This window comes from Ranitomeya variabilis, chromosome 4, assembly GCF_051348905.1.
Source record: "Ranitomeya variabilis isolate aRanVar5 chromosome 4, aRanVar5.hap1, whole genome shotgun sequence".
In the NCBI taxonomy this organism is placed as follows: domain Eukaryota; kingdom Metazoa; phylum Chordata; class Amphibia; order Anura; family Dendrobatidae; genus Ranitomeya; species Ranitomeya variabilis.
In genome coordinates, this window is record NC_135235.1 from 38,911,677 (window position 1) to 38,936,816 (window position 25,140).

Below are 25,140 nucleotides of genomic sequence, written 5' to 3' on the forward strand. Positions count from 1 at the left end.
AAGCTGTATATAGAAATACTTCCTTCGGCGTTCCGGCCACCGGTTGTTTGCGCCTCAGTAGGATGTTGCCTCGGTCTTACAGCACGACCCCTACTGGTATTCTCCTTCTTGCTTTGATCTCGTTTCTCACTCAGCACAATCTATCTCGCTTCTGATCCTTCCTTGGGCACCGCCGCTATACTGAGCAGGCACGGTCCCGTTACGTTCTTTCCTGTAGCCAGGCCTCTGTCAGGATCCCACCCCTGACAGGGACCCTACTGAATCTTCTCCCACAACACCCTCTGCCACAAGGTGTTGCCTGGTTCCAACCCAGTCAGCTTTCTGCCTAACTTCCTGCCTGACCCCCAGTTTTACCAGTGTGTGGAGAGTGGCCTAGTAAATAGAACCCTTAGCTCCCCCTGGAGGCCCGGCGGTGAAATGTATTGGTGTCTGTGATACCTGCTCAGATGAACTCCTTCAGTGCCATCAGACGTACCATAGCTCCCCCTAGTGGCGGAGCCACAGTACTGCAACGACCAGGACTCTGGGGCGCTGCACTCCCCCCCGGTTAAATCCAGTACTCCGGGACTGGGAAGAAAACAACAATACAGGTTAGCAAAAAGACATACAATTTGTTGAGTGCAATAACAATAAGTATACTTGAACAAAGCTTCCCTTTATGGGAGGTGAGGACACTTGAACGTTACAAACATGGTTAAATATCATAGCAACATGCTATAAGTAACTCTTCTTACCCAACCGGGTATTCTACTTAGTACAAATTGTTGAACAATAATTTAACATTGCCTTTAAGGACGTACACTCTGAATCCGCTAAAGACCTTCTTATAATCATATTATAAGGCAATTTAACTTTTACATTCTCCTTCTTTAAATCTGCAGGACCGCCTGTCCTAACGGCGCCAGACCTACTGCCTCTCCTTTCTTACAGGACCGCTCCTTTCAGCCCGAGCCTTCTGTCTTTTCAACTACTATACACAGTATAGAGCATAACATACTTTCAGTTTAAGAGCACTGAGCCATCTCTATATGGCTCCTAAGAGGACTCACCAACTAACCCCTACGGGTCCACTTTCTGTCCTCATTTTCTATCAACATTATCAAACATTAAACTTCCATCATTACTTTTCTTACTGACAGGTATGCAGGACACTACGTCTACCCCTACGGGCCTACTGCATCTTTCTTCTAGCTTTCACTTTCTACCAGAGAACATTATCAGCATTTCTTTACAATTAACTAGTTGGATACATATAACTTTTACATGTAAGCATTATTATCACTTTCTCTTGTCAGGACATTATTGCTATCTGTCTGTCTTAAAGCAATACCGTTCCTTTAAGTGCAACACGTGAACATCCCCTTTAAGTGGGGACCATGTCTTTATGAGGTAGCATATCTTCTCAGGCTACCAGTCCATACTCAGCAAAGGCCCCGGTGCGGTATCTTCGCAAAGAGTCTCTCTTTAAGTAAAACCAGTAGGGTGCACCTTTAAGAAGTTGCAAAACTATTTACAAAAAGTTTGTATCATGCACTGTTCATGATTGCGGCAGTTCTGGAAACTTTTGCAAAACTAGGAAAAAGTAAACAAAACAATAGGGATCCCGGGTCAACAAAGGGATCCCTTTAAGAGTTAACCCCAAATGGGTTTAGCAGCCAAACGGTAGAAACAGTTAAGCAAGGGAACTATTTACATCCTCATGGTATCGAGGTTTATTCTCATAGTAAATCACAAGACATCAGCCGAAAGTGGACACCTTCCGACTGTGCAGGCTTCAATCCTTGATCCATGGTTGATGTCGCACCAGTGTCACTGGCGGATTTCCTTGGTGCGGTCAGACCACCTGATGTCTGAACCTGAAGGCGGACCCTAGCCGCCAGTTCAGTTGCTGCAATAAGACGTACGGCGGCAATGTTGGTAAGATCTGTCACATCCGGTTCCATCATGGTTGAAGCAACAGTTGTCATTCTCCCAAGTTCACAGCGGCGAACGTTCCGGGCGTACCATCCGTATGCATTCCGATGACGGGTGTAGGTCACCTGATCCCCCTTTTGCAATGGGTCACCATCTCGGCTGCAGCAGGGAGTTTTCACGTTGCAACTGGCAACGAAAACGTCAGTGGGTAGCCCCGGTTCCTGTATGGAACCCCATCCCCTCTTCGGGTGGAAGGCCAACACAGTTCCCCGCTTCACCCCGTCCTCCTCACCACACGCAAGTGGTGATTGTTGTACTCTCGGCGAGTCAGTCAGTTCTGCCTCTTTTTGTCTTTTCCAATGTAGAATCAAGCATTGTTTGTATTGTTCCCAGGTAAGCACAGCAAGGGTGAACCCTTCCTCCCGAGCCCCATCTGGCCCAATCCGGGGGGTGTCCCACTGGAGGATCACCCCGTCTGGGCCCACGTCTATGGGTTCTCCCATCCTAGTCGGCAGCGGCGGTACCAGCTTCCCCATGGCGTTGGGGGGTAACACCACTAGTTCCGCCGAGAGAAGCCGGCTCTTACTGGGGTGAAGGTCGGTCGCGGGGGCGGGATCGAGCGGGGGAGCAAGGGCGTCTTCCATATCTGCGCCTGATGTGATTCCACCGATGTCGATCCGGTCCACTAACGAGGACGCTGGAGTCGGCTGCAGCCCGGACCGCGTCTCCTCCAATGCGGTCTCCGGATGCGGCTCCGCCCTCCATGGTTCCTCCTCCGCTGGCTCCGAGGTCGGGCTGGGTAGGCTCAGCTCCACTGCCGGCTCCAAGGAATTCAGGTCCTTCCGCTGCGGTGGACGTGGGTCTGTCTCTGGTGGATGAGGGCAAGCCGGGACTGCTCCTTCCTCGTTCAGGCACTTGCTGTTCATCATCGCTGTCTGATAGTCGGTGGCAGTGCATGCACCTGGCTCCGCCATTTCTCCGGGGTCGAGCTTCTCCGTCACCCGCTTCCCGCCGTTGCAAATCAAGGGGTGGTCCTCTGCTTTGAGGCAGGTCCTCGCTTTGCAGTAAGAAGCGCAGGGGGCGGTCGCCGCTTCTGGCGCCACTTTGGTAGTCTCCTCCCATGGCACGCCCTCCTTCTTCTTTGGTGTAGCAATGGCGGCGATTTTTGGCGGGAACTTCTGGTGGCAAACGGCAATACACAGTCTCTCAATAAAGCACAGTCCAAGCACAGTAAATCACAGTTCCTAGGCACACATGAACTGATTCTTCAGGCTTAAGTAGATCCTGTTCGTGACGCCAAGTTTTGCAGCGCCCCCACCGCCGCAGGGCCGAGGGGTACCCGGTACCGGGCCTCTGAGTCTCTGCTCTGGGGTTGTCACGGTGGCTAGGCCCGGTCCATGACCCTGCTGGTGGGGAGGCGACGTACAGTGAATGATAGATGTGGATAGTGTGGTGGTGCGGTGCAGTAAATAATGAGGACACCAGGTTGCAGTCTCTTTACCTCTTTACTGAAGATCTCTGGGTCCTCAGTCCGGATCCCGGATAACCAGGCTGCGCAAGTCCGGCCGGTCCAATGGCACCTCCAGAGTTCTCTTTGCAGGTGGAAATCTGTGCCTTCCTTCTAGCGCTATGTGTTGCGGTCCTTCCCTGCTGTGCTTACGGAAAGTCCCCACAACTGTTGTGTCTGTTTCTTAAGTCCCCTCACAACACGATTAGATGATGTTCTGCTAATCCTCCGTCCCTCCCTGATGTTACGGTTAGGACGGCACCCGTTTGACGGGTAGGCTCGGAGCTCTTCCGGGACCCTAGAGTCGCCCCTCTCCACAAGTTGCCCCCCAAGACTGCATAGGTGATTTAGGTGAGACAGCCCGCCTGAGACTGACTGTCCTGCCGTAGGTTCGAAGTATTGCCTGAAGCTGTATATAGAAATACTTCCTTCGGCGTTCCGGCCACCGGTTGTTTGCGCCTCAGTAGGATGTTGCCTCGGTCTTACAGCACGACCCCTACTGGTATTCTCCTTCTTGCTTTGATCTCGTTTCTCACTCAGCACAATCTATCTCGCTTCTGATCCTTCCTTGGGCACCGCCGCTATACTGAGCAGGCACGGTCCCGTTACGTTCTTTCCTGTAGCCAGGCCTCTGTCAGGATCCCACCCCTGACAGGGACCCTACTGAATCTTCTCCCACAACACCCTCTGCCACAAGGTGTTGCCTGGTTCCAACCCAGTCAGCTTTCTGCCTAACTTCCTGCCTGACCCCCAGTTTTACCAGTGTGTGGAGAGTGGCCTAGTAAATAGAATATATATATATATATATATATAAAAAACTGACTTTGGAGCGAAGATCGCCGTCGGCCGACCCGATCCCACAGTGAGATCGGGTGGGGTTTCACCAAACCCGACTTTGCCAAAAGTCGACGACTTTTGAAATTGGCAGATCTGTTTCGCTCAACCCTAGTTGTTATACAAGGCAGTTATCAACTCAACAGGCCAGGTGTCATAACTTTTGAGTTTATGGACACCTGACCTGTTCACTAGAGGACTGCACTGTATTTCCACCATTTTCTCTTAATACTGCCACACTAGGCATATACAAAAAGAGATTATGGGTATACATGTTATATTTTTGGGGCCACCTCATATCTGTATACTAAAGACACACATATAGCTGCAGTCTTGTATGTTTAACTACTGGAGATATGTTGTGGCCCAAAAAATAAGTGTGTGGCGAAGTTTCTTGGCGCACGGTGTGTGTTGCCGGTGGCGATAGACACAATAAACCAAACAAGATTCTGGCAAAGCAAACTTTTTTTATTTAGTTAACAATGTAAAAAAATTATTTTTTTGAACCGCGCCGGCTTGGGGTTGAGTGATGTAAATGGGGGGTGTGAAGAACTGAGGCCTGGCTAACCGTGGACGACGCAGAGGAGGCAGGAGAAGGGGCAATAAAACTAGAAGGGTCTGGAAGTTCGGGGATGGGGCTTGAAACACGAGAGGCTTGAGACACACTGGAAGGAACTGGAACTGACAATACAGACACATCAGTAGGTGAAGGGGGAGGAATACTAAGAGTTTTTTTTTTTTCTGATTTTTTTTTGGCTTTGCCTGGTAGGGGGACGTCTTGGTGGCGGGAGACCCGACAGGGTCCGGCTGCACTGTCTCACAGTCCATTGCGCTTGTCGAGTGCTCACCCATGCCAGAGTCCTGGTGCGTCGTGTTGGGGGGAAACCTAAAGCCACGCCAGGTTCCTGCTGCATCGTGGTGGGTCCGGTCATGAAAGACATGCCAGGGTCCTGCTGCATCGTAGTGGATCCGGGCCGGAAAGACACGCCAGGGTCCTGCTGCATCATGGTGGGTCCGGGCCGGAAAGACACGCCAGGGTCCTGCTGCATCGTAGTGGGTCTGGGCCGGAAAGACACGCCAGGGTCCTGCTGCATCGTAGTGGGTCCGGGCCGGAAAGACACGCCAGGGTCCTGCTGCATCGTGGTGGGTCCGGGCCGGAAAGACACGCCAGGGTCCTGCTGCATCGTAGTGGGTCCGGGCCGGAAAGACACACCAGGGTCCTGCTGCATCGTGGTGGGTCTGGGCCAGAAAGACACGCCAGGGTCCTGCTGCATCGTGGTTGGTCCGGGCCGGAAAGACACGCCAGGGTCCTGCTGCATCGTAGTGGGTCCGGGCCGGAAAGACACGCCAGGGTCCTGTTGCATCGTAGTGGGTCCGGGCCGGAAAGACCCGCCAGGGTCCTGCTGCATCGTGGTGGGTCCGGGCCTGAAAGCCATGCCAGGGTCCTGCTGCATCGTGGTGTCAGTGGAGGAGGTCCAAGCCGGAGCAGCGGTGGTCACGGTGGTGGCGGTGGGATGTCCAACTGCACTCGTCATGGTGTTGGTGCTGTAGTGGAGTCCGCCTGTGGAAGGAATTGAGATGGCCGTGCAGTGGTATGCAGCAGAGGTCGGCAAGGAGGTTAATCGTGACAGTGACGGCACAGTTGGATATGCCGCCACTGTCTGCTGTAAATAACGACTCTGCTGCATAGCCTGCACAAAAGCAGCATTGCAGGCCTGCATCACACTGAGCTGGAGATCAGGGCTAAGGTGTTCCGACATGCCCTGCTGAATTTGGTTGAAAAAGTGATGAGCTGGCCTCTGGAGGTCGGCTTTCACTTGATCAAGGCTTTTGGTGACCTCCTGGATACGGCAATTCAAGAGGTTATGAGAAACATCCATTCAGTCACCTAAAGCCTTGATTGCTTCATGTAAAACCGAGCTCAAGTGCAAAAACTCGGGCATGAGTGACCTGTCTGAAGCCCTCTGTCGCTGCCGGGATGAGCCCCAAAAAAAGGGGGCAGTGGAAGAGGACTGGGAAAGGGGAAGACCTGACGGGCCAGCTCCCTGGTCTCCAGTTACTGTGGAAGGCCCACCTGCTGCTGCGCTGCTGGATGGCTGGGACGGGTCCGTGGCTGCCGGCTGAAGGACCGCTCCAGAACCTGGCTCGACAGTCGTGCTGTGTGTGCTGTGAAAAAAGGAAACAGAAAATTAATACCAAAAAATAACCAGACGCTAAATCCTGTGGAATTTTAAAATACAGATTATGTCAATACAATACAACCAAAACCATGTGAGAAAAACTTACGCTCTCTGGGCAAGGACCGGTCTTAAAAATGACAGCACGCGATGATACTTGTACCGTCTGATCCTTGCTCCTGAACCACTGGCAGCACGACTCTCTTGGCGCAGGTCCTTGTTGAAGCGGTCCTTCATGGAACGCCAACGTGTTCTGACTTTGTCCACTGTTAAAAAAAAATTATGGTCAGGACATTGAATATTTGCCGTTCAAATAAAACTGTGTGTGATGAGAGAAACTCCGGAGAATTTCTTTCATCACACACAGTCAAGAGAGCACGGCAAAGGTCTCTGCTGCTTCACACTGCAGTGCAACACTTACCAAATGCACTACGGACCCGTGGCGTGGCATTGTCCCATCCATCCCACATCGCTTGGGCCACCTCATTCCACAGACGTCGGACAGTGGTGTTGATCGAATGCAGTGGATCCCGGCTGTCCCACAACGGAACTCGCTCCTGGACCAGGCTTATTAGGAGGTCGTTGTCAATCAGGTCATCGTCCCGTCGTGAAACCTAAAAACTAAAGACAATCATTACAGTTTGCTCAATCACATTAGGAAAAGAAAGAGAACAGATGATGAGAAATGGCATGAATACGAAAGTAAACATACAAAAGGATTCCATAAGAAAAATGTAAAGATACACGAGTGTAAAGAATGGAAGATTCAAGAATTTTACAATGAGGACAGTCAGCCTTGTATACATACCCGCTGCCGTCTTCCAACCGGACCTTGACTCCGCTGCTCCTGCCCGGTCTGTGCCTCAGTAGAAGTGCTCTAAAAAAAAGGAAAAATCAAATTGTCACATGTGTCGATGTGACAGTGAGTACTTACCAATCTGACGAAGCAAACACTCACCTCACTGACATGCTCCACTTCCGACTGACGTGGCTCAAACTCCTCACCAGATGAAGACTCCGAAGAAGACATTCTGAGGCATGTAGAAAGAAAGAAATGGAAGAAATTAGGACATGTAGAGCCAAAAATTAGAAAATAAAGGCATTGGTAGGATATACTCACATTGATCTGGGTCTTGTCCTCCAAAATGCATCCTGCCAGTGTCTTGTCTTCTTCAGAGTCTGATGAGAAGTGTCCTGAAACTTTCCCCAACCTCCCTTTTATCACCTTGTTGGTAGGGGGTGTCTTATCAGTGTCTAGACATGGTTATCTTAATGGAAACGCATGCGTTCAAAAACGCATGCAAACGCATGTACAAAAAAACCGCATGCGTTTCCATAGACATCAATGTATTTTTTGACGCAAATCAAACGCAAATGAACGCATGCGTTTTTTTGCGGCAAATAAACGCCCCTGAAAATTACTACATGTTGCATTTCTGCAACATGCCGCATGCAGCCAAAAAACGCATGCGTCGTTAAACGCGGACAAACGCGTACCAAAAAAAAGCATGCGTTTTTAATGTTAAACATAGGGAAAAAAAACGCATGCGTTTTTTTTTTTTCAAAAAACGCTGCAGATCAAAATGCAAGTGTGAAACAAGCCTTAGGCAGATTCTGACTTTTTGCACACGTTCCGTCTTTTGAAACTTCTTAAAACCGCTCTAGGCTTCGGAAGCAGCTAAAAGAAGTGACCTGCTCATTCTTCTGGCGACTTCCCCTCTTTTATATATACAATGTAGAAAAATGATGCTGGCGCAAAGCAAAAAATGTCCAAAAAGACGTCACAAAAGATGCTTAAGGAAAAACCAAACTAGTGTTCTCCCTGACGTGTTTTCTGCATGAAAAAAACTGCGGGTACGTTGGCATCTAAAAGACTATGATCACAATGAGTTTTTTGATGAGGTCAAAAACATGAGTTTTTCCAGCAGAATATTCCAAGAATATTCCAGGCATCTTTTGAACTTTTCTGATGACTTGTATTGTAAAGTACAGAGCTTCTTCCAAGCAGAACACAGCAGAAGAATAGTCAGACCACTTCCTTTAACCTCTTGGCGTTTATAGAAACCTGAAGTGGTAAAAAGATGTTCAAACACCTAAACTTGTGCACAGCAAAACTTTTTTTTTCATAGAAATGCTCATGCTCATTCTTTTGAACATTTTTTGATAGGTTTCTCAGGCAGTTTCCATGGCAGAAGGCATCTGAAAAACACATGTGAACATAGCCAAAAACTCGTCGGGTTTGCCTGAGTTTAAAAGACATCATAGCCTGTGAACAGTAAAGTGGATTAGAGATGAATTAGAAGAGTTTTCCAAGAGTTTTTTAATCGCTTTTTGAGAGAGAGATGATCAGCTTCTCAAAAAACTTAGTGTGAACAAAGCCAAAGTGTACACATTTTTAAGGCATTTTTTAAGCTGGTCTACTTGGAAAAAACACCCGAAAGGTCCTCAAAAAACTTTTGAAAGACTTTTCCTATTCATTTCAATTGAAATGAATACGTTCAGACTTTTGAATTTTTTCTCTCTGCTTCAGGCTTCCAAAAATGCCAAGCAATTAAAAGAAGTGAGCCGACAATTCTTCAGACATTTTCCTATATGAAGCCTCTTCACTGGAAAGACTACAAAAATCCAGAAAATACCTGGGTGTCTTTTTTGGCATTTTTTGGAATGAGATTGTCAGGGAAATGGAAGTGTTCTGCGCTTACTGGAAGGTTGACATCCACAATCGGATATAGTAAGATGGTTTATTGTCAACGTGTTTCAGAGTAATACCAACTCCTTCCCCAGGACAACCATACATAATTATATTGTCGTTTTATTAAGCATTTTCATCTTAAAAGCCAATAACATTTTATTTATTGCTTAACAGTTTTAAAAAGATGAAAAAAATTTGCCCCTAAAAATTAAAAAAAAACTCAGAAAAACTGTCCAATGCATTTCGAACTGATATGTATGGCTCTTACTCATGCCATGATTAAAAGACATACACGTATATCAGTTCGAAACGCGTAGGCCAGTGTCCTTTTCTCCAGGATGTCCTTTATTAACATGTACAAATTTTAATTTTGTTTTTTGATGTCTCGATAAATGTTATTGTTTTTAATTTTTGGGAAATTAAGTTCTGGATTTTTCCTCATCAATTTTTAATGATATGCATCCTTTCCTTACTATCCGGGATTTCTCATCCTTGAGCTCGTCATGGATTAACGACGTTAGGAGAGGTGAGCTGAACATGTATTTTTTCACATTACTCCATTCGAAAGTAGCAAAATACTCTAGCCAAATTGCAAAATTTACATAGTAAGACCCCTCAGGATTTTGTTCCTTTGAACCATTTTTCCATCACCAAGTACCACTGCTATGGTGGGATGGAGCCCTGTAGTCACCTGCTCATACTGCTTCTTTTCATTGAGCAAAATAATAAAATTTTGCTTAGCTGCTGTCGCTAATAATTAACGAGTACACTCGCTCATCACTAATCACTACAACCACTCATTGGCCATACATGGACACAAATAACACAAATATCTCCTGACAGAGTATCACCAAATCTTTTTTTTTTTCTAAAGCTTGTCATCTTGTGCTACCTATTTGCGTATATATGGAGCAAATTATATCAGTAGCAATTAGATTTTCGGCTAAAGGAGTATAGTAAGTTAGGAAGTATGGCAAGATAAACCCGGCACAATTTTCAAGACTTGCTAGACCCTTGGCTGATGTATTTTGCACAAAAAAAAGCCCATTTAGCAACTAAATCATTTTTTGTTGCACTTTTACCATATTTTGGTACATAAATCTCCCCCATTAAATAGTTTGAGATCTGTTGTGTATGGACCCGTTTATTTATTGTGGAATTACAATGATTATTTGTTTTCCTCTGATTGGAGACATTTCAAGATTTCTACTTTATAGGCACAATTACGTATTGATCCCCCCCCCCCCCCTACATCTGCTCCGGTTGATGTGAAATATTCCACACCCCAGTCCCGTTATTCCATTATGAATGGGATGTGACAATTAGAGATAGGAGGATACTGACTAATACCTCTGCATGTCATTTTATTTCATGTCCTTTGCTGTCAGACAGACATCTTGATACAAGTGAAGTCAATTTGCTCCCACTTTGTCATGTGTATTCCTGGCGAAGTCGCTTTATAAAAAGCATTAAGTGACATGGATTTTAAATCATGCATTATGGCTACGTTCTCTACAGCTGTCACACTGACAGGCGTCACATCTGAAGGAAATGATGAAATTGTAGGATAAGTTTTATATATATATATATTAAAGGGCACCCATCCCCAGACAAGGATGGAAAAAACATTACTGCAGTAGTTTCCATCTAGGCGCATCCGGATAATTCTCCCTGGGACGAGATGTCACTATACCATGCCTTGTCCCCATTGTCACATTGAACCACCCACTTTTAGCGATGGCTTATTTAAAGTTTCCAAATATTTGATCCAATTGTAAGCATTTTCCATGGAAAATTGAGGTCAAGAATGTGTCACTGTAGGCAGCAAACATTGCTTGCCCACCGTCCTGGTTATGGTTGGACCGTCTCTTGAATTGGTCTCCAACAATGCAGCGGTTTTTGATAAATTTAGTTATTTTATGGGCAGAGATTAAAATTTCCAATGATAAAGGACTAAAATGTTGTATATAATGGCCAAATTTATACTTTTCAATAGAATTCGCGAGAAAAAATAGAAAAAGAATAGGGCGGATATGAGACAAGCCTATCAGTAGATGAGATGTTTTATGGCACTACGCCTTTCAGGGGAGGTCCGTCCCCTTCATTATAGTAATTAAGTAAAATTGAAAAGTGCTTGAAAAACAAGAAACTTTAGAGACTATTTCCTATAACAAATAAATGCCAATTTCAAGAACTGATGGATTTTTTATTTTATTGTGGACTGCTTATTGTCTAGATTGCGTGGTCTATCAGTGGCAACTGGTCACAAGGATAAAGAGTGCAGCGCTTACAGGCACTTTACTATAGAGTTTGTAAGCACTGCTTTGAAGCTGGCCAGATTATTGAATATACATAACAAACAGGCAATCCCTGCATGCGTTGCTGCTGTCTAACAGCTGCGAATCATGCAGGCGCGGGGTCTTGAACATATTTTTCGAGCACGCCGGAGACACTCAGTTAGCACCCGACCATGGTCAGACTATTTTCAACCACTGATGTTCTCTTTCCACATTACCTCAAACTAATATTATCCGTATAGAAAATGAATATAAACACTGGCACCTTCAGGACAAAATTTGCACTGGAAACTTTTAATATCAGGTATGGAAATTTTTATAGTTTGAGTGCTCCATCAATAAAAAATATATATTGTCAACTGTACTGATTCATGTGATGCCAAATGGTCAGCAGTAATTTACACAGGAGAAATAGTTTTGCATATGTTCAGATTGTACGTGGAAAGGACACTTTAAAATTTCTCACTCTTAAATATACCCTTCTTAATGAAGAGACATAAGTGATCTTGAAAACCTGCCGCCAAACCTTCTCTCTAATTAGTCAATGAGTTTTGTCATTAATTTTTCTATTTAAATGGCTCTTTAACCTTGCTAAATTGTCACCTGCCTACTCTCGCAGAGATGTTGACAGGCCAAGAACAAGTATTCTTCACATCGATGAGACATGTTCTGCTGAAATTATATGAAAACCTTTAATTAGTAAAACATGATCTATAATATTACAACATCCACTAATAGAAAAGTTACAACCAATGAGAATAAGACAAAAAGTTAAGATTGCCAAGAGTAACAAAAAACAGCTCAGTCACTTAAAAAAAAAGAAGACAAGAGGTGCAAGTGCAATAGCTCTCCCTCATTTTGTGCATTAGACAGCATGATGCAACTGCGCAACAACATGAATATTTATGGTATATAGCCATTTTAAATATTATAGGGTGATGACGTCTTCTTTAAGTAAATGTCCATTATTTATCATTATTTTATTTTTATTATCGAAATTCTCTGCCGATTAATTTTTTTTAATATATACATATATACAGCTCTGGCAAAAATTAACAGACCACCACATCAAAACCTTGTCATGGGCAGCCCAATCTCCAGACCTGAACCCCATTGAAAACCTCTGGAATGTAATCAGGAGGATGATGGATAGTCACGAGCCATCAAACAAAGAAGAACTGCTTAAATTTTTATGCCAGAAGCAGAGTGAAGGACTGGTGGAAAGCATGCCAAGACGCATGAAAGCTGTGATTAAAAATCATGGTTATTCCACAAAATATTGATTTCTGAACTCTTCCTGAGTTAAAACATTAGTATTGTTGTTTCTAAATGATTATGAACTTGTTTTCTTTGCATTATTTGAGGTCTGAAAACACTGTTTTTTTTTTAATTTTGACCATTTTTCTTTGTCAGAAAATAAATACAAAATGTATTGCTTGGAAATTTGGAGACATGTTGTCAGAAGTTTACAGAACAAATTAACAATTTACATTTTACTCAAAAATATACCTATAAAAGAGAAATGTCAGACAAACTGAACATTTTGCAGTGGTCTCTTCATTTTTGCCAGAGCTGTATATATATATAAGTGCAGCGCCCCAGAGTCCTGGTTGTTGCAGTACTGACGCTCCTCCACTAAGGGGAGTGATGTTACGTCTGATGGCACTTAAGGAGTTCACCTGACCAGGTATCACAGTCACACATTACACTTCACAGTCTGGCCTCCAGGGGGAGCAAAGGGTTCTATGTATTAGGCCACTCCTCACAATCTGGTAAAACTGGGGGTTGGATAGGAAGTTAGACAGAAGCTGACTGGGTTGGAACCAGGCAACATCCTGCGGCAGAGGGTGTTGCAGGGGAAGATTCAGGGGGGTCCCTGTCAGGGGTGGGATCCTGACAGAGGCCTAGTGAAAAGGACAGATCGTTACAGAACCACGCCTGCATTTCATTGCGGCGGTATCTTAAGAAAGGAAAATAAGCGAGGTTTATTGTGGAGAAGTGAGAAACGAGATCACAGCACAAAGGAGAATAGAACCAGTAGGAGTCGTGCCTTAAGATCGTGGCAACATCCTATTGAGGCGCGTAGTCGGTGGCCGGAATGTCGAGGAAGTATTGGGCTCCAAGCATTACTTCAAACCAACGGCAGGACAGTTAATTATAGGTTGGCTGTCTCACCTAAATCACCTAAGCAGACATAGGAGGCAATTGTGGGAGAGGGGCGACTCTAGGGTGCCGGAAGAACTCCAGGCCTACCCCGTCATACGGGTGCATCCTAGCCATATCATCTGGGGGACGGAGAAGAACATCAGAATAGAAACTAGAGTTGTGAGAAAGAACATCAGAAACAGACACAACAGTTGTGAGGACTATCCTGTGGTGCTCAGCAGGGAGGTACTACAACACACAGGCGCTAGAAGGTAGGCACTGATTTCCACCTGCAAAGGGAACTCTGGATGTGCCTTCGGACCGGCCGGTCTCGGACAGTCCTGTTAGCAGTGCTCTGGATTGCGGACCCTGAAGCCTTCAGTAAAGAGGTAAAGAGACTGCAACCCTGTGTCCTCATTATTCATTGCGACTTGCACCACGCACCACCATCACACCTTTCATTGGACGCCCCTTAGCAGGGTCACGGACCGGGTCTAGCCACCGTGACAACCCCAGGACCGAGACAGAGAGGCCCGGTACCGAGTACCCCGCGGCCCTGCGTCTGGGGGTGCTCCATATATATATATGTATATATATAGTATTTTTTATTCAGATGAATGTATATTTTTCTGATAGAACCCTAAATCTTCTGAGTAACCTTAGAGTTAAGATTCTGACTGTCTGCAGCCACCACTAAGGGATGGCTACCAGCAGTCAAAATGCCAATTAGCTATCTTCCAGGAGATAGAAAGCCTGAACTGCGGTACTGTCCATGGAAGGTAACTTCCAATAAGTTAATGTCCAACCCTTCAACAAGTCTTGTCACTGCATGACTTAGGACATGTAGCCAAGATTGTGGTCTTATCCATAGGAAAAGTACACTAATTTCCAGACATCTGTTCCAGGGTTCTTTCACCTCATCAGTGCAGACTAGAGTACTTGTTATCAGGGTGAAGGGAATTTCATGAACAATTAGAGAGTACTTTTATTTTTTTGTGGAGATCGCTAACTGATGTCGTGGGACTTTTAAACCAATCAGTGCTCCCTGGTAAAAAAGCTATCCAAACTAGTTTTCCAGAAGTCCAGAAGGAAAAAAAACTTGCTCTATTAGAGGATACGGAATAGCTGGATATTTCCAAGAAGATAAAGTAAAATGCTGGTTGGGTAAATGCGGTTCTCTGCAAGGAGAAACGGGGGAGAGCTGACCCTTTACGAGGAGAAACTGGGGTAAGCCGAAGCTATACCAGGAGAAGCTGAAGAAAACTGGCTCTATAAAAAGAGAAACTGAGAAAGATGGCTCTATACAAGGAAGAATGTGAAAGCTGGATCCTTATAAGGAAAAACTGGGGGAAGCCAGCTCTCCATATTGAGGAACTGAGGAAAGTTGTCTCTCTACAAGGAAAACTGGGAAATCTAACTCTGTGCAAGGAGAAACTGAGAAAGGAAGGCTCTCTAAGATGAAACTAGAGAAGGCCAACTCTCTACAAGGAGAGGAAAGCTAGCTCTATTCAAGGAAAAATGGGAAAACTGGCTTTCTACAAAGAGAAACTGGAGAAAGCTGGCTCTCTACAAGGAGAAACTGGAGAAAGCTGTCTCTCTACAAAGAGAAACAGGGAAAATCCAGCCCTACATAATGAGGAGCAGGGGAAGCTGCTTCTCTACAAGGAGAATTGGGAAAGCTGACTTTCTATAAGGAGAAATGGAAAAGCTGGTTCTCCACAAAGAGAAATGGAGGTGTGCTCTGTAGAAGAAGAAACAATACTCCCAAGGCCTCCTTTAAACGTCAGTGTCTCCGGTACATGTGGTGACAGTTTCCACGTGTACCGCAGACACTTAGACCCATAGACCCATTCAAATTTATAAGTCTGCACACGTCAGTGTTTTTCTACAGACTGTACTGTATGTCTGTGGGAAAAACACATTGGCATGTCTGGTTTTTGCCGGCAGCACGGTCCGCAATATGTCCTGCACACATGCACACTGATGAAACACGGATGACATCTGTGTTTCATTAGTGTGACATGTACCGACATCTGGGAAAAGCAGTACAGTTAGCACTGTTCCCAGGCACTGGGTGCTGAATACAGCTCTCATCATTGTCGCTTGGGATCCCTGCAATCAGCGAGAACAGGTGACACTCATGAGATTTGTAGTCATCACCAGTCATCTATGTATCTCGTGTATTAAATAAATAATTATATTTAAAAAAAGAGTGGGATCCCCCTTAATTTTCTTAACCAACTGAGGGAAAGCCGACAGCTGGGAGCTGGTGTTATTATTCTGGGAAGGGGCCAGTAGCCATAAAGGTTCCCAGCATATTAATAACAGCTCACAGCTGTTTAGCCATTACTGGGTATTATAGGTGGGACCCCCCAAAAAATGACATGGGGTCCCGCCTATATTTATTTCCCAGCAAAGGCTAAACAGATAGCTAAGGGTTAATATTATTACGTTGGGACAGGGCCATGGATATTGGCTCCCTCCCAGACTATGAACATTAGCCCACAGCCGCCCCAGAAATGTTGCATCCATTTGATGCGCCAATTCTGGCACTTAGCCTCCACTCTTCCCACTTGCCCTGGTGTGGCGGCAGGTGGATTAATAGTTGTGCGGTTGATGTCAGCTGTTTTATGTCCATTGACATCAAGCCCAGGTGTTAGTAATGGAGAGGTGTCTATCAGATACTCCCATTACTAACCTGTTGTGAATTCTGTTTTTGGCTCCCTCTGGTGGCTACTGGTGGTACTGGTTGACTTTGGTCTTGTGTTTCCAGTGCACCTGTTTTCATCAGGAAATTGGGAGTTTCCTATTTAGTCTGGCTTCTCAGTCACTCTAGTGCCGACAATCAATGTTACCAGAGCATCTCTGTTGCTTGCTACCTGCTCCAAGTCTGCAATTCAGCTAAGTTGAAATCTTTGGCTTTTTGTGTTTGTTTTGTCCAGCATGCATTTATATTTCTCGTGCTGCTGGAAGCTCTAGTGATCTGAAATTACTACTCCGGTGTCATGAGTTGATAACGGAGTTAAGGTAGTTTCAGGATGGCTGCTTAGGGTTTTGAGGTAACCGCAAAGTCCTCTTTTGTATTTTCATCTATCTAGTCAGAGGGCCTCACTTTGCTGAATCTATATTCATACTGCGTTTGTGTTTTCCTCTTACCTAACCGTTATTACATGTGGGGGGCTCCTATAACTTTTGGGGTTTCCCTGGAGGCAAGCCAGGTCTGTGTATTCCTCTTATAGGGGTAGTTAGCTCTCCGGCTGGCGCGAGGTGTCTAGGAATACAACGTAGGCACGCCCCCTGGCTACTTTTATTTGCGTGTTAGGTTTAGCATCGCGGTTACCTGAGATACCATCTTCCTAGAGCTAGTCCATTTTTGCCCATGTCCCTGCCATTGGGAATCATGACAGTATTGCCGGCCATAATGTATTAAAGGTATTGGCTAAAGAAGGAGAGAAAAAAAAAAAAAAGAAGTTTCTGACACTTTTTTTTTTTTTACTCAGAGGTTCTGTCTAGCCATAATTGCAATCTGCTGTTTTTTTTTTCTCTCCTCTTAACCCCTGAATGGCTCAGATCTCTGCTGTTGAGAAATGGATATCCAGAGTTTAGCCTCTAATCTTAATACTCTTGCCTCTAAGGTTCAAAATATCCAAGACTATGTGATACATGCTCCTATGTCTGAACCCAAGATCCCTATACCTGAGTTCTTTTCTGGAGATAGATCTCGCTTTTTGAATTTTAAGCACAATTGTAAATTGTATCTTTCTCTGAGATCTCGCTCCGCTGGAGACTCCGCTCAGCAGGTTAAAATTGTTATTGCCTTGTTGCGGGGTGACCCCCAGAATTGGGCATTTGCATTGGCACCAGGGGATCCTGCGCTGCTCAATGTGGATGCGTTTTTTCTGGCACTGGGGTTGCTCTATGAGGAACCTAATTTGGAGATTCAGGCTGAGAAGGCCTTGCTAGCCCTCTCTCAAGGGCATGATGAAGCTGAAGTATATTGTCAAAAATTTCGAAAATGGTCTGTGCTTACTCAATGGAATGAGTGCGCCCTGGCGGCGAATTTCAGAGAAGGTCTCTCTGACGCCGTTAAAGATGTCATGGCGGGGTTTCCTACGCCCACAGGTCTGAATGAATCCATGACTATGGCTATTCAGATTGATCGGCGTTTGCGGGAGCGCAAACCTGTGCACCATTTGGCGGTGTCTTTTGAGCAGGCACCGGAGATTATGCAATGTGATAGAATTCTGTCCAGAAGTGAACGGCAGAATTATAGGCGTAAAAATGGGTTGTGCTTCTACTGTGGTGATTCTGCTCATGTTATATCAGCATGCTCTAAACGCACAAAAAAGGTTGATAAGTCTTTTGCAATTGGCACCTTACAGTCTAAGTTTATTTTGTCTGTAACTTTGATCTGTTCATTATCAACTATTACTGTGGATGCCTATGTGGATTCTGGCGCTTCCTTGAGTCTTATGGATTGGTCCTTTGCCAGACGTTGTGGGTTTAGCCTAGAGCCTTTGGAAGTTCCTATCCCTCTGAAGGGTATCGACTCCACACCTTTGGCTAGGAATAAACCACAGTTCTGGACACAAGTGACTATGTGTATGACTCCTGACCATCGGGAGGTGATTCGCTTCCTTGTGTTGCATAACTTGCATGATGTCTTAGTGCTTGGATTGCCATGGTTGCAAACTCATAATCCAGTCCTTGACTGGAAAACAATGTCTGTGTTAAGCTGGGGATGTCAGGGGGCTCATGGGGAAGTACCTTTGGTTTCCATTGCTTCATCTACTCCCTCTGAAATTCCGGCATTTTTGTCTGATTATGGTGATGTTTTTGAGGAGCCTAAACTTAGTTCTCTCCCCCCTCACCGGGATTGCGATTGTGCTATAGACTTGATTCCGGGCAGCAAGTTTCCCAAGGGTCGTTTGTTCAATCTATCTGTGCCTGAGCATGCTGCTATGCGAGAGTATATTAAGGAGTCCTTGGAAAAGGGACATATCCTTCCATCCTCATCCCCTTTAGGAGCAGGTTTTTTTTTCGTGGGTAAAAAAGATGGCTCCCTGAGGCCCTGTATTGATTATCGCCTGTTGAATAAGATTACAGTCAAATACCAGTATCCTTTGCCACTACTGACTGATTTATTTGCTCGTATTAAAGGGGCAAAGTGGTTCTCTAAGGTTGATCTTCGGGGTGCATATAATTTGGTGCGGATCAAGCAGGGAGATGAGTGGAAAACTGCATTTAATACGCCCGAGGGCCATTTTGAGTATTTGGTAATGCCTTTTGGTCTTTCTAATGCTCCTTCAGTCTTTCAGTCCTTTATACACGATATTTTCCGTAAATACCTGGATAAATTTATGATTGTGTATTTGGATGATATTTTGATTTTTTCGGATGACTGGGAGTCGCATGTTCAACAGGTTAGGAAGGTTTTTCAGGTTTTGCGGTCCAATTCTCTGTTTGTAAAGGGTTCAAAGTGTATCTTTGGGGTTCAGAAGATCTCCTTTTTGGGGTATATTTTTTCCCCTTCTTCTGTTGAGATGGATCCTGTCAAGGTTCGGGCTATTTGTGATTGGACGCAGCCTACTTCCCTGAAGAGTCTTCAGAAGTTCTTGGGCTTTGCTAATTTCTATCGTCGATTTATAACTGGGTTTTCAAGTGTTGCTAAACCTCTGACTGATTTGACTAAGAAGGGTGCTGATGTTGCCAATTGGTCCTCTGCGGCTGTGGAGGCCTTTCGGGAGCTTAAGCGCCACTTTTCTTCTGCCCCTGTGTTGCGCCAGCCTGATGTTTCGCTCCCTTTTCAGGTTGAGGTTGATGCTTCCGAGATTGGAGCGGGGGCGGTTTTGTCGCAGAAAAGTCCCGATTGCTCAGTGATGAGACCATGTGCATTTTTCTCTCGAAAGTTTTCGCCCGCCGAGCGAAATTATGATGTCGGTAATCGGGAGCTCTTGGCTATGAAGTGGGCATTTGAGGAGTGGCGTCATTGGCTTGAGGGTGCTAGACATCAGGTGGTGGTCTTGACTGATCACAAGAATCTGATTTACCTTGAGTCCGCCAGGCGTCTGAATCCTAGACAGGCGCGCTGGTCATTGTTTTTCTCTCGGTTTAATTTTGTGGTTTCATACTTGCCGGGCTCGAAAAATGTGAAGGCAGATGCTCTTTCTAGGAGTTTTGAGCCTGACTCCTCTGGTGATTCTGAGCCTACGGGTATCCTTAAGGATGGAGTGATTTTGTCTGCTGTCTCCCCAGACTTGCGACGTGCTTTGCAGGAGTTTCAGACTGATAGGCCTGATCGTTGTCCGTCTGGGAGATTGTTTGTTCCAGATGAGTGGACCAGTAGAGTCATCTCAGAGGTTCATTCTTCTGTGTTGGCGGGCCACCCTGGAATTTTTGGTACCAGAGATTTGGTGGCCAGGTCCTTCTGGTGGCCTTCCCTGTCTCGGGATGTGCGTACCTTTGTACAGTCTTGTGATGTTTGTACTCGGGCCAAGCCTTGCTGTTCTCGGGCTAGTGGATTGTTGTTGTCCTTGCCTATTCCGAAGAGGCCGTGACGCACATCTCTATGGACTTTATCTCGGATCTCCCGGTTTCTCAGAAAATGTCCGTCATTTGGGTGGTGTGTGACCGTTTTTCTAAGATGGTTCATTTGGTACCCTTGCCCAAATTGCCTTCTTCATCGGAGTTGGTTCCTTTATTTTTTCAGAATGTGGTTCGCTTACATGGTATTCCGGAAAACATCGTGTCTGACAGAGGATCTCAATTTGTGTCTAGGTTCTGGCGAGCGTTCTGTGCCAGGATGGGCATTGATTTGTCTTTTTCATCTGCGTTCCATCCTCAGACTAATGGCCAGACGGAGCGAACTAATCAGACCTTGGAGACGTATTTGAGGTGTTTTGTGTCTGCTGATCAGGATGATTGGGTCGCCTTTTTGCCGTTGGCAGAGTTTGCCCTCAATAATCGGGCCAGTTCTGCTACTCTGGTTTCTCCTTTCTTTTGCAATTCAGGGTTTCACCCTCGTTTTTCGTCTGGTCAGGTGGAGTCTTCGGATTGTCCTGGAGTGGATTCTGTGGTGGATAGACTGCACCGGATTTGGAGTCATGTGGTGGACAATTTGAAGTTGTCTCAGGAGAAGACTCAGCAGTTTGCTAATCGTCATCGTCGTGTGGGTCATCATCTCCGTGTTGGAGACTTGGTGTGGTTGTCTTCTCGTTTTGTCCCTATGAAGGTCTCTTCTCCTAAGTTCAAACCTCGGTTCATAGGTCCTTATAGGATTTTGGAGATTCTTAATCCTGTATCTTTTCGTTTGGACCTTCCAGCATCTTTCACCATTCATAATGTTTTCCATAGGTCGTTGTTGCGGAGGTACGAGGTACCGGTTGTTCCTTCTATTGAGCCTCCTGCTCCTGTGCTGGTGGAGGGTGAATTGGAGTATGTTGTGGAGAAGATTTTGGACTCTCGTATTTCCAGACGGAGACTTCAATATCTGGTTAAATGGAAGGGATACGGTCAGGAGGATAATTCTTGGGTGACTGCCTCTGATGTTCATGCCTCTGATTTGGTTCGCGCCTTTCATAGGGCGCATCCAGATCGCCCTGGTCGTTCTCATGAGGGTTCGGTGCCCCCTCCTTAAGGGGGGGGTACTGTTGTGAATTCTGTTTTTGGCTCCCTCTGGTGGCTACTGGTGGTACTGGTTGACTTTGGTCTTGTGTTTCCAGTGCACCTGTTTTCATCAGGAAATTGGGAGTTTCCTATTTAGTCTGGCTTCTCAGTCACTCTAGTGCCGGCAATCAATGTTACCAGAGCATCTCTGTTGCTTGCTACCTGCTCCAAGTCTGCAATTCAGCTAAGTTGAAATCTTTGGCTTTTTGTGTTTGTTTTGTCCAGCATGCATTTATATTTCTCGTGCTGCTGGAAGCTCTAGTGATCTGAAATTACTACTCCGGTGTCATGAGTTGATAACGGAGTTAAGGTAGTTTCAGGATGGCTGCTTAGGGTTTTGAGGTAACCGCGAAGTCCTCTTTTGTATTTTCATCTATCTAGTCAGAGGGCCTCACTTTGCTGAATCTATATTCATACTGCGTTTGTGTTTTCCTCTTACCTAACCGTTATTACATGTGGGGGGCTACTATAACTTTTGGGGTTTCCCTGGAGGCAAGCCAGGTCTGTGTATTCCTCTTATAGGGGTAGTTAGCTCTCCGGCTGGCGCGAGGTGTCTAGGGATACAACGTAGGCACACCCCCTGGCTACTTTTATTTGCGTGTTAGGTTCAGCATCGCGGTTACCTGAGATACCATCTTCCTAGAGCTAGTCCGTTTTTGCCCATGTCCCTGCCATTGGGAATCATGACACTAACCCTATCGTCAAATGTAATAAAGACACAGGGTAAAGACTTTTAATTAAAATAAATACTACATGACCCTCTTTTATCATTTATTAAGCAAAAAATAAAAATAAAAAATCAAAGGAATCCTCACCTTTCCGCCGATAATCCATAATGCTCATGTCCCACGATGATCCCCAACTTAGCTAAATCTCACGCTCAGCTCATTGTGTTCCGACTGGCATGGTGTGAGCGGTCGCATCCCTAATGTCAATGCTCATCACACCATCTGGACGTAGCTGAGTTGGGGATTTTCGTGGGACATGAGCATTATGAATTATCGGCCAGAATGTGAGATTCATTTGATTTTTTATTTTGATTTAGATTTTTTGGTTAATGGTAAAAGAGGGTAATGGAGTGTTTATTTTAATTAAAGGTCTTTACTCTGTATGTCTTTACTACATTTGACTATGTGGTTAGTAATGGGGGGTGTCTGAAAGACACCTCTCCATTACTATCCCCTGTACTTGATGTGAATGTACATAAAACAGCTGACATCAACCCCACAACTATTACTCTACATGTAACCGCACCAGTGCAAGTGGGAAGAGCGGAGGCTAAACACCAGAATATGGCATATCTAATATTTAGCCTTTGCTGGTTAATAAATATAGGGGGGACCCATGTCATTTTTTTGGGTATCCCACCTATAATAACCAGAAAAGGCTAAGCAAACAGATGTGAGCTGTTATTAATACGCTAGGTACCATTATGGCTATTGGCCCCTTCCCTGAATATTAACACCAGTCTCCAGCTGTCGGCTTTCCCTCAGCTGGCTAAGAAAATTACAGGGGACTTGGCTACAATGTTTCTATATAGTACATGTTCAGAAACAGCAACAGCATTATAGAGGATATTATACAGAAGTACTGAACATTTTAGCTGTGAATCCAGCACTGAACTGAGATAAACACTTACTAGTAAGCTGCAGAAATATTTGTGTGTTTCTCTTTGCCTCTGTTTAACCCTCCACTCCTACCTTTTACGTAGAATTCAAAAGGCAGCTGTAATCTAACCACATGGAGAGCTGGTCAGTCTGTTCTTGTCTTAAGCTAGGCAGATTTTAACAGTTCTTCACAGTGAATGATAAGTTTAGAATGAGATGGAAGTGGTAAAGAAATGGCTCATAAGTGGAGAAAGAAGCTATTTTCTTTCATCAGACATATTGCAAAGTTTCTTAAATTTGCTTGTACAACTGATTTATGCAGTTGGTTGAAATGTAAAAAAAAACTTGTATATACCCCCTTTAATAATATAATAATGATAAGCCAGTATTAAATATTCGGTAACATTTCATGAGGACAATTCAATCTGAGGTTCGTTGTAGGACTTGATCCAGGATTTTCTAGAATGAAACAAAACAAATTGTCAAAGTCTTAAACCCCAGATTTACGTCACTACATGTCGTTAGTGGGACCTGGTTTTACCTTTTTGAATAGCTGGGCTCGCGCTCTATTGCTCTGTGTTATCATTCTCCTCTCTTCCTCCGCTTTCCTCTTCTTTACTTCAGGCAAGCTGTTATAGATTCTGCAAGAGGTTACAGTGACGCAATGTTATTATGTGAGATCTCGGGTAAAGCTGCCATATGCTTGAAGTAGAGTCATGAATTATGTATTGCAAGGTTGGGTCAGATAGACAAATTATTAACATACGATGTATAATAAAACCCACATGTATTGTATGTATCACCCTATTTATTTAAACTTATGGGCACACAGTTAACTTATTCTTACCATATAGAATGTATAAGGCAGCGGCTTTCACGTCAGTACTGTCATGAGGCAGTGACACAAGGAAGTTCAACTTAAACGTCCTTTTGGCCAACTTGCAAAAATAAATTCAAATTTATATCATCCAGTTCGCAGCCGGAACCTTCGCATCCCATATGTTGCTGTGGGCGACTGCACCGTGTATAACTCGTGGGCACAGTAATGGCTTTGCTCAAGTTTATGGATCGGGTATGTGTTCAACCTGACATACACAGGCTTGCACCGAACATCATGCTCTGCTGCTTGAAAACCAACCCAACTCTTATCTGCAGGATTAAATGTGAGTCGTGGCCACAGACCCGGAGTGGAGGGAGAGATCTGTCCCACTACCTTCCTACAGATCTCTCCAAAAATAAAAGCCCATGTCAGGTTTTCCTAAATCTGACTTTGTCCACACTTACAGAGGGTGCTAGGGGACACATAATGACCCTCAAATATGACTCCCATTGCTGCCTCACAAATGGAATGTAAAATGAATGCAAAATAATACTAAATGTGTGTATATATATATATATATATATACACTCACCGGCCACTTTATTAGGTACACCATGCTAGTAACGGGTTGGACCCCCTTTTGCCTTCAGAACTGCCTCAATTCTTCGTGGCATAGATTCAACAAGGTGCTGGAAGCATTCCTCAGAGATTTTGGTCCATATTGACATGATGGCATCACACAGTTGCCGCAGATTTGTCGGCTGCACATCCCAAAGATGCTCCATACAAGGCAGGATGGATCCATGCTTTCATGTTGTTTACGCCAAATTCTGACCCTACCATCCGAATGTCGCAGCAGAAATCGAGACTCATCAGACCAAGCAACGTTTTTCCAATCTTCTACTGTCCAATTTCGATGAGCTTGTACAAATTGTAGCCTCAGTTTCCTGTTCTTAGCTGAAAGGAGTGGTACCCGGTGTGGTCTTCTGCTGCTGTAGCCCATCTGCCTCAAAGTTCGACGCACTGTGCGTTCAGAGATGCTCTTAGGCCTACCTTGGTTGTAACGGGTGGCGATTTGAGTCACTGTTGCCTTTCTATCAGCTCGAACCAGTCTGCCCATTCTCCTCTGACCTCTGGCATCAACAAGGCATTTCCGCCCACAGAACTGCCGCTCACTGGATTTTTTTTCTTTTTCGGACCATTCTCTGTAAACCCTAGAGATGGTTGTGCGTGAAAATCCCAGTAGATCAGCAGTTTCTGAAATACTCAGACCAGCCCTTCTGGCACCAACAACCATGCCACGTTCAAAGGCACTCAAATCACCTTTCTTCCCCATACTGATGCTCGGTTTGAACTGCAGGACATTGTCTTGACCATGTCTACATGCCTAAATGCACTGAGTTGCCGCCATGTGATTGGCTGATTAGAAATTAAGTGTTAACAAGAAGTTGGACAGGTGTACCTAATAAAGTGGCCAGTGAG

General features: G+C 45.0%; 1 protein-coding gene across 1 annotated transcript in view; it reads right to left on the bottom strand.

Moving 5' to 3' along the window:
* Positions 1-22,791: 22,791 nt before the first annotated feature.
* The window catches only part of C4H10orf90 (chromosome 4 C10orf90 homolog), a 208,945-nt gene continuing 206,596 nt past the window's right edge, over positions 22,792-25,140 (bottom strand). The window contains exons 8-9 of the mRNA XM_077258381.1: positions 23,380-23,479; positions 22,792-23,297 (exon numbers count right to left, since the gene is read on the bottom strand). Of these exons, the coding sequence (XP_077114496.1) occupies positions 23,259-23,297; positions 23,380-23,479 (139 nt within the window). The 3' untranslated portion in view covers positions 22,792-23,258. The remainder of the gene's footprint in view (positions 23,298-23,379; positions 23,480-25,140) is intronic.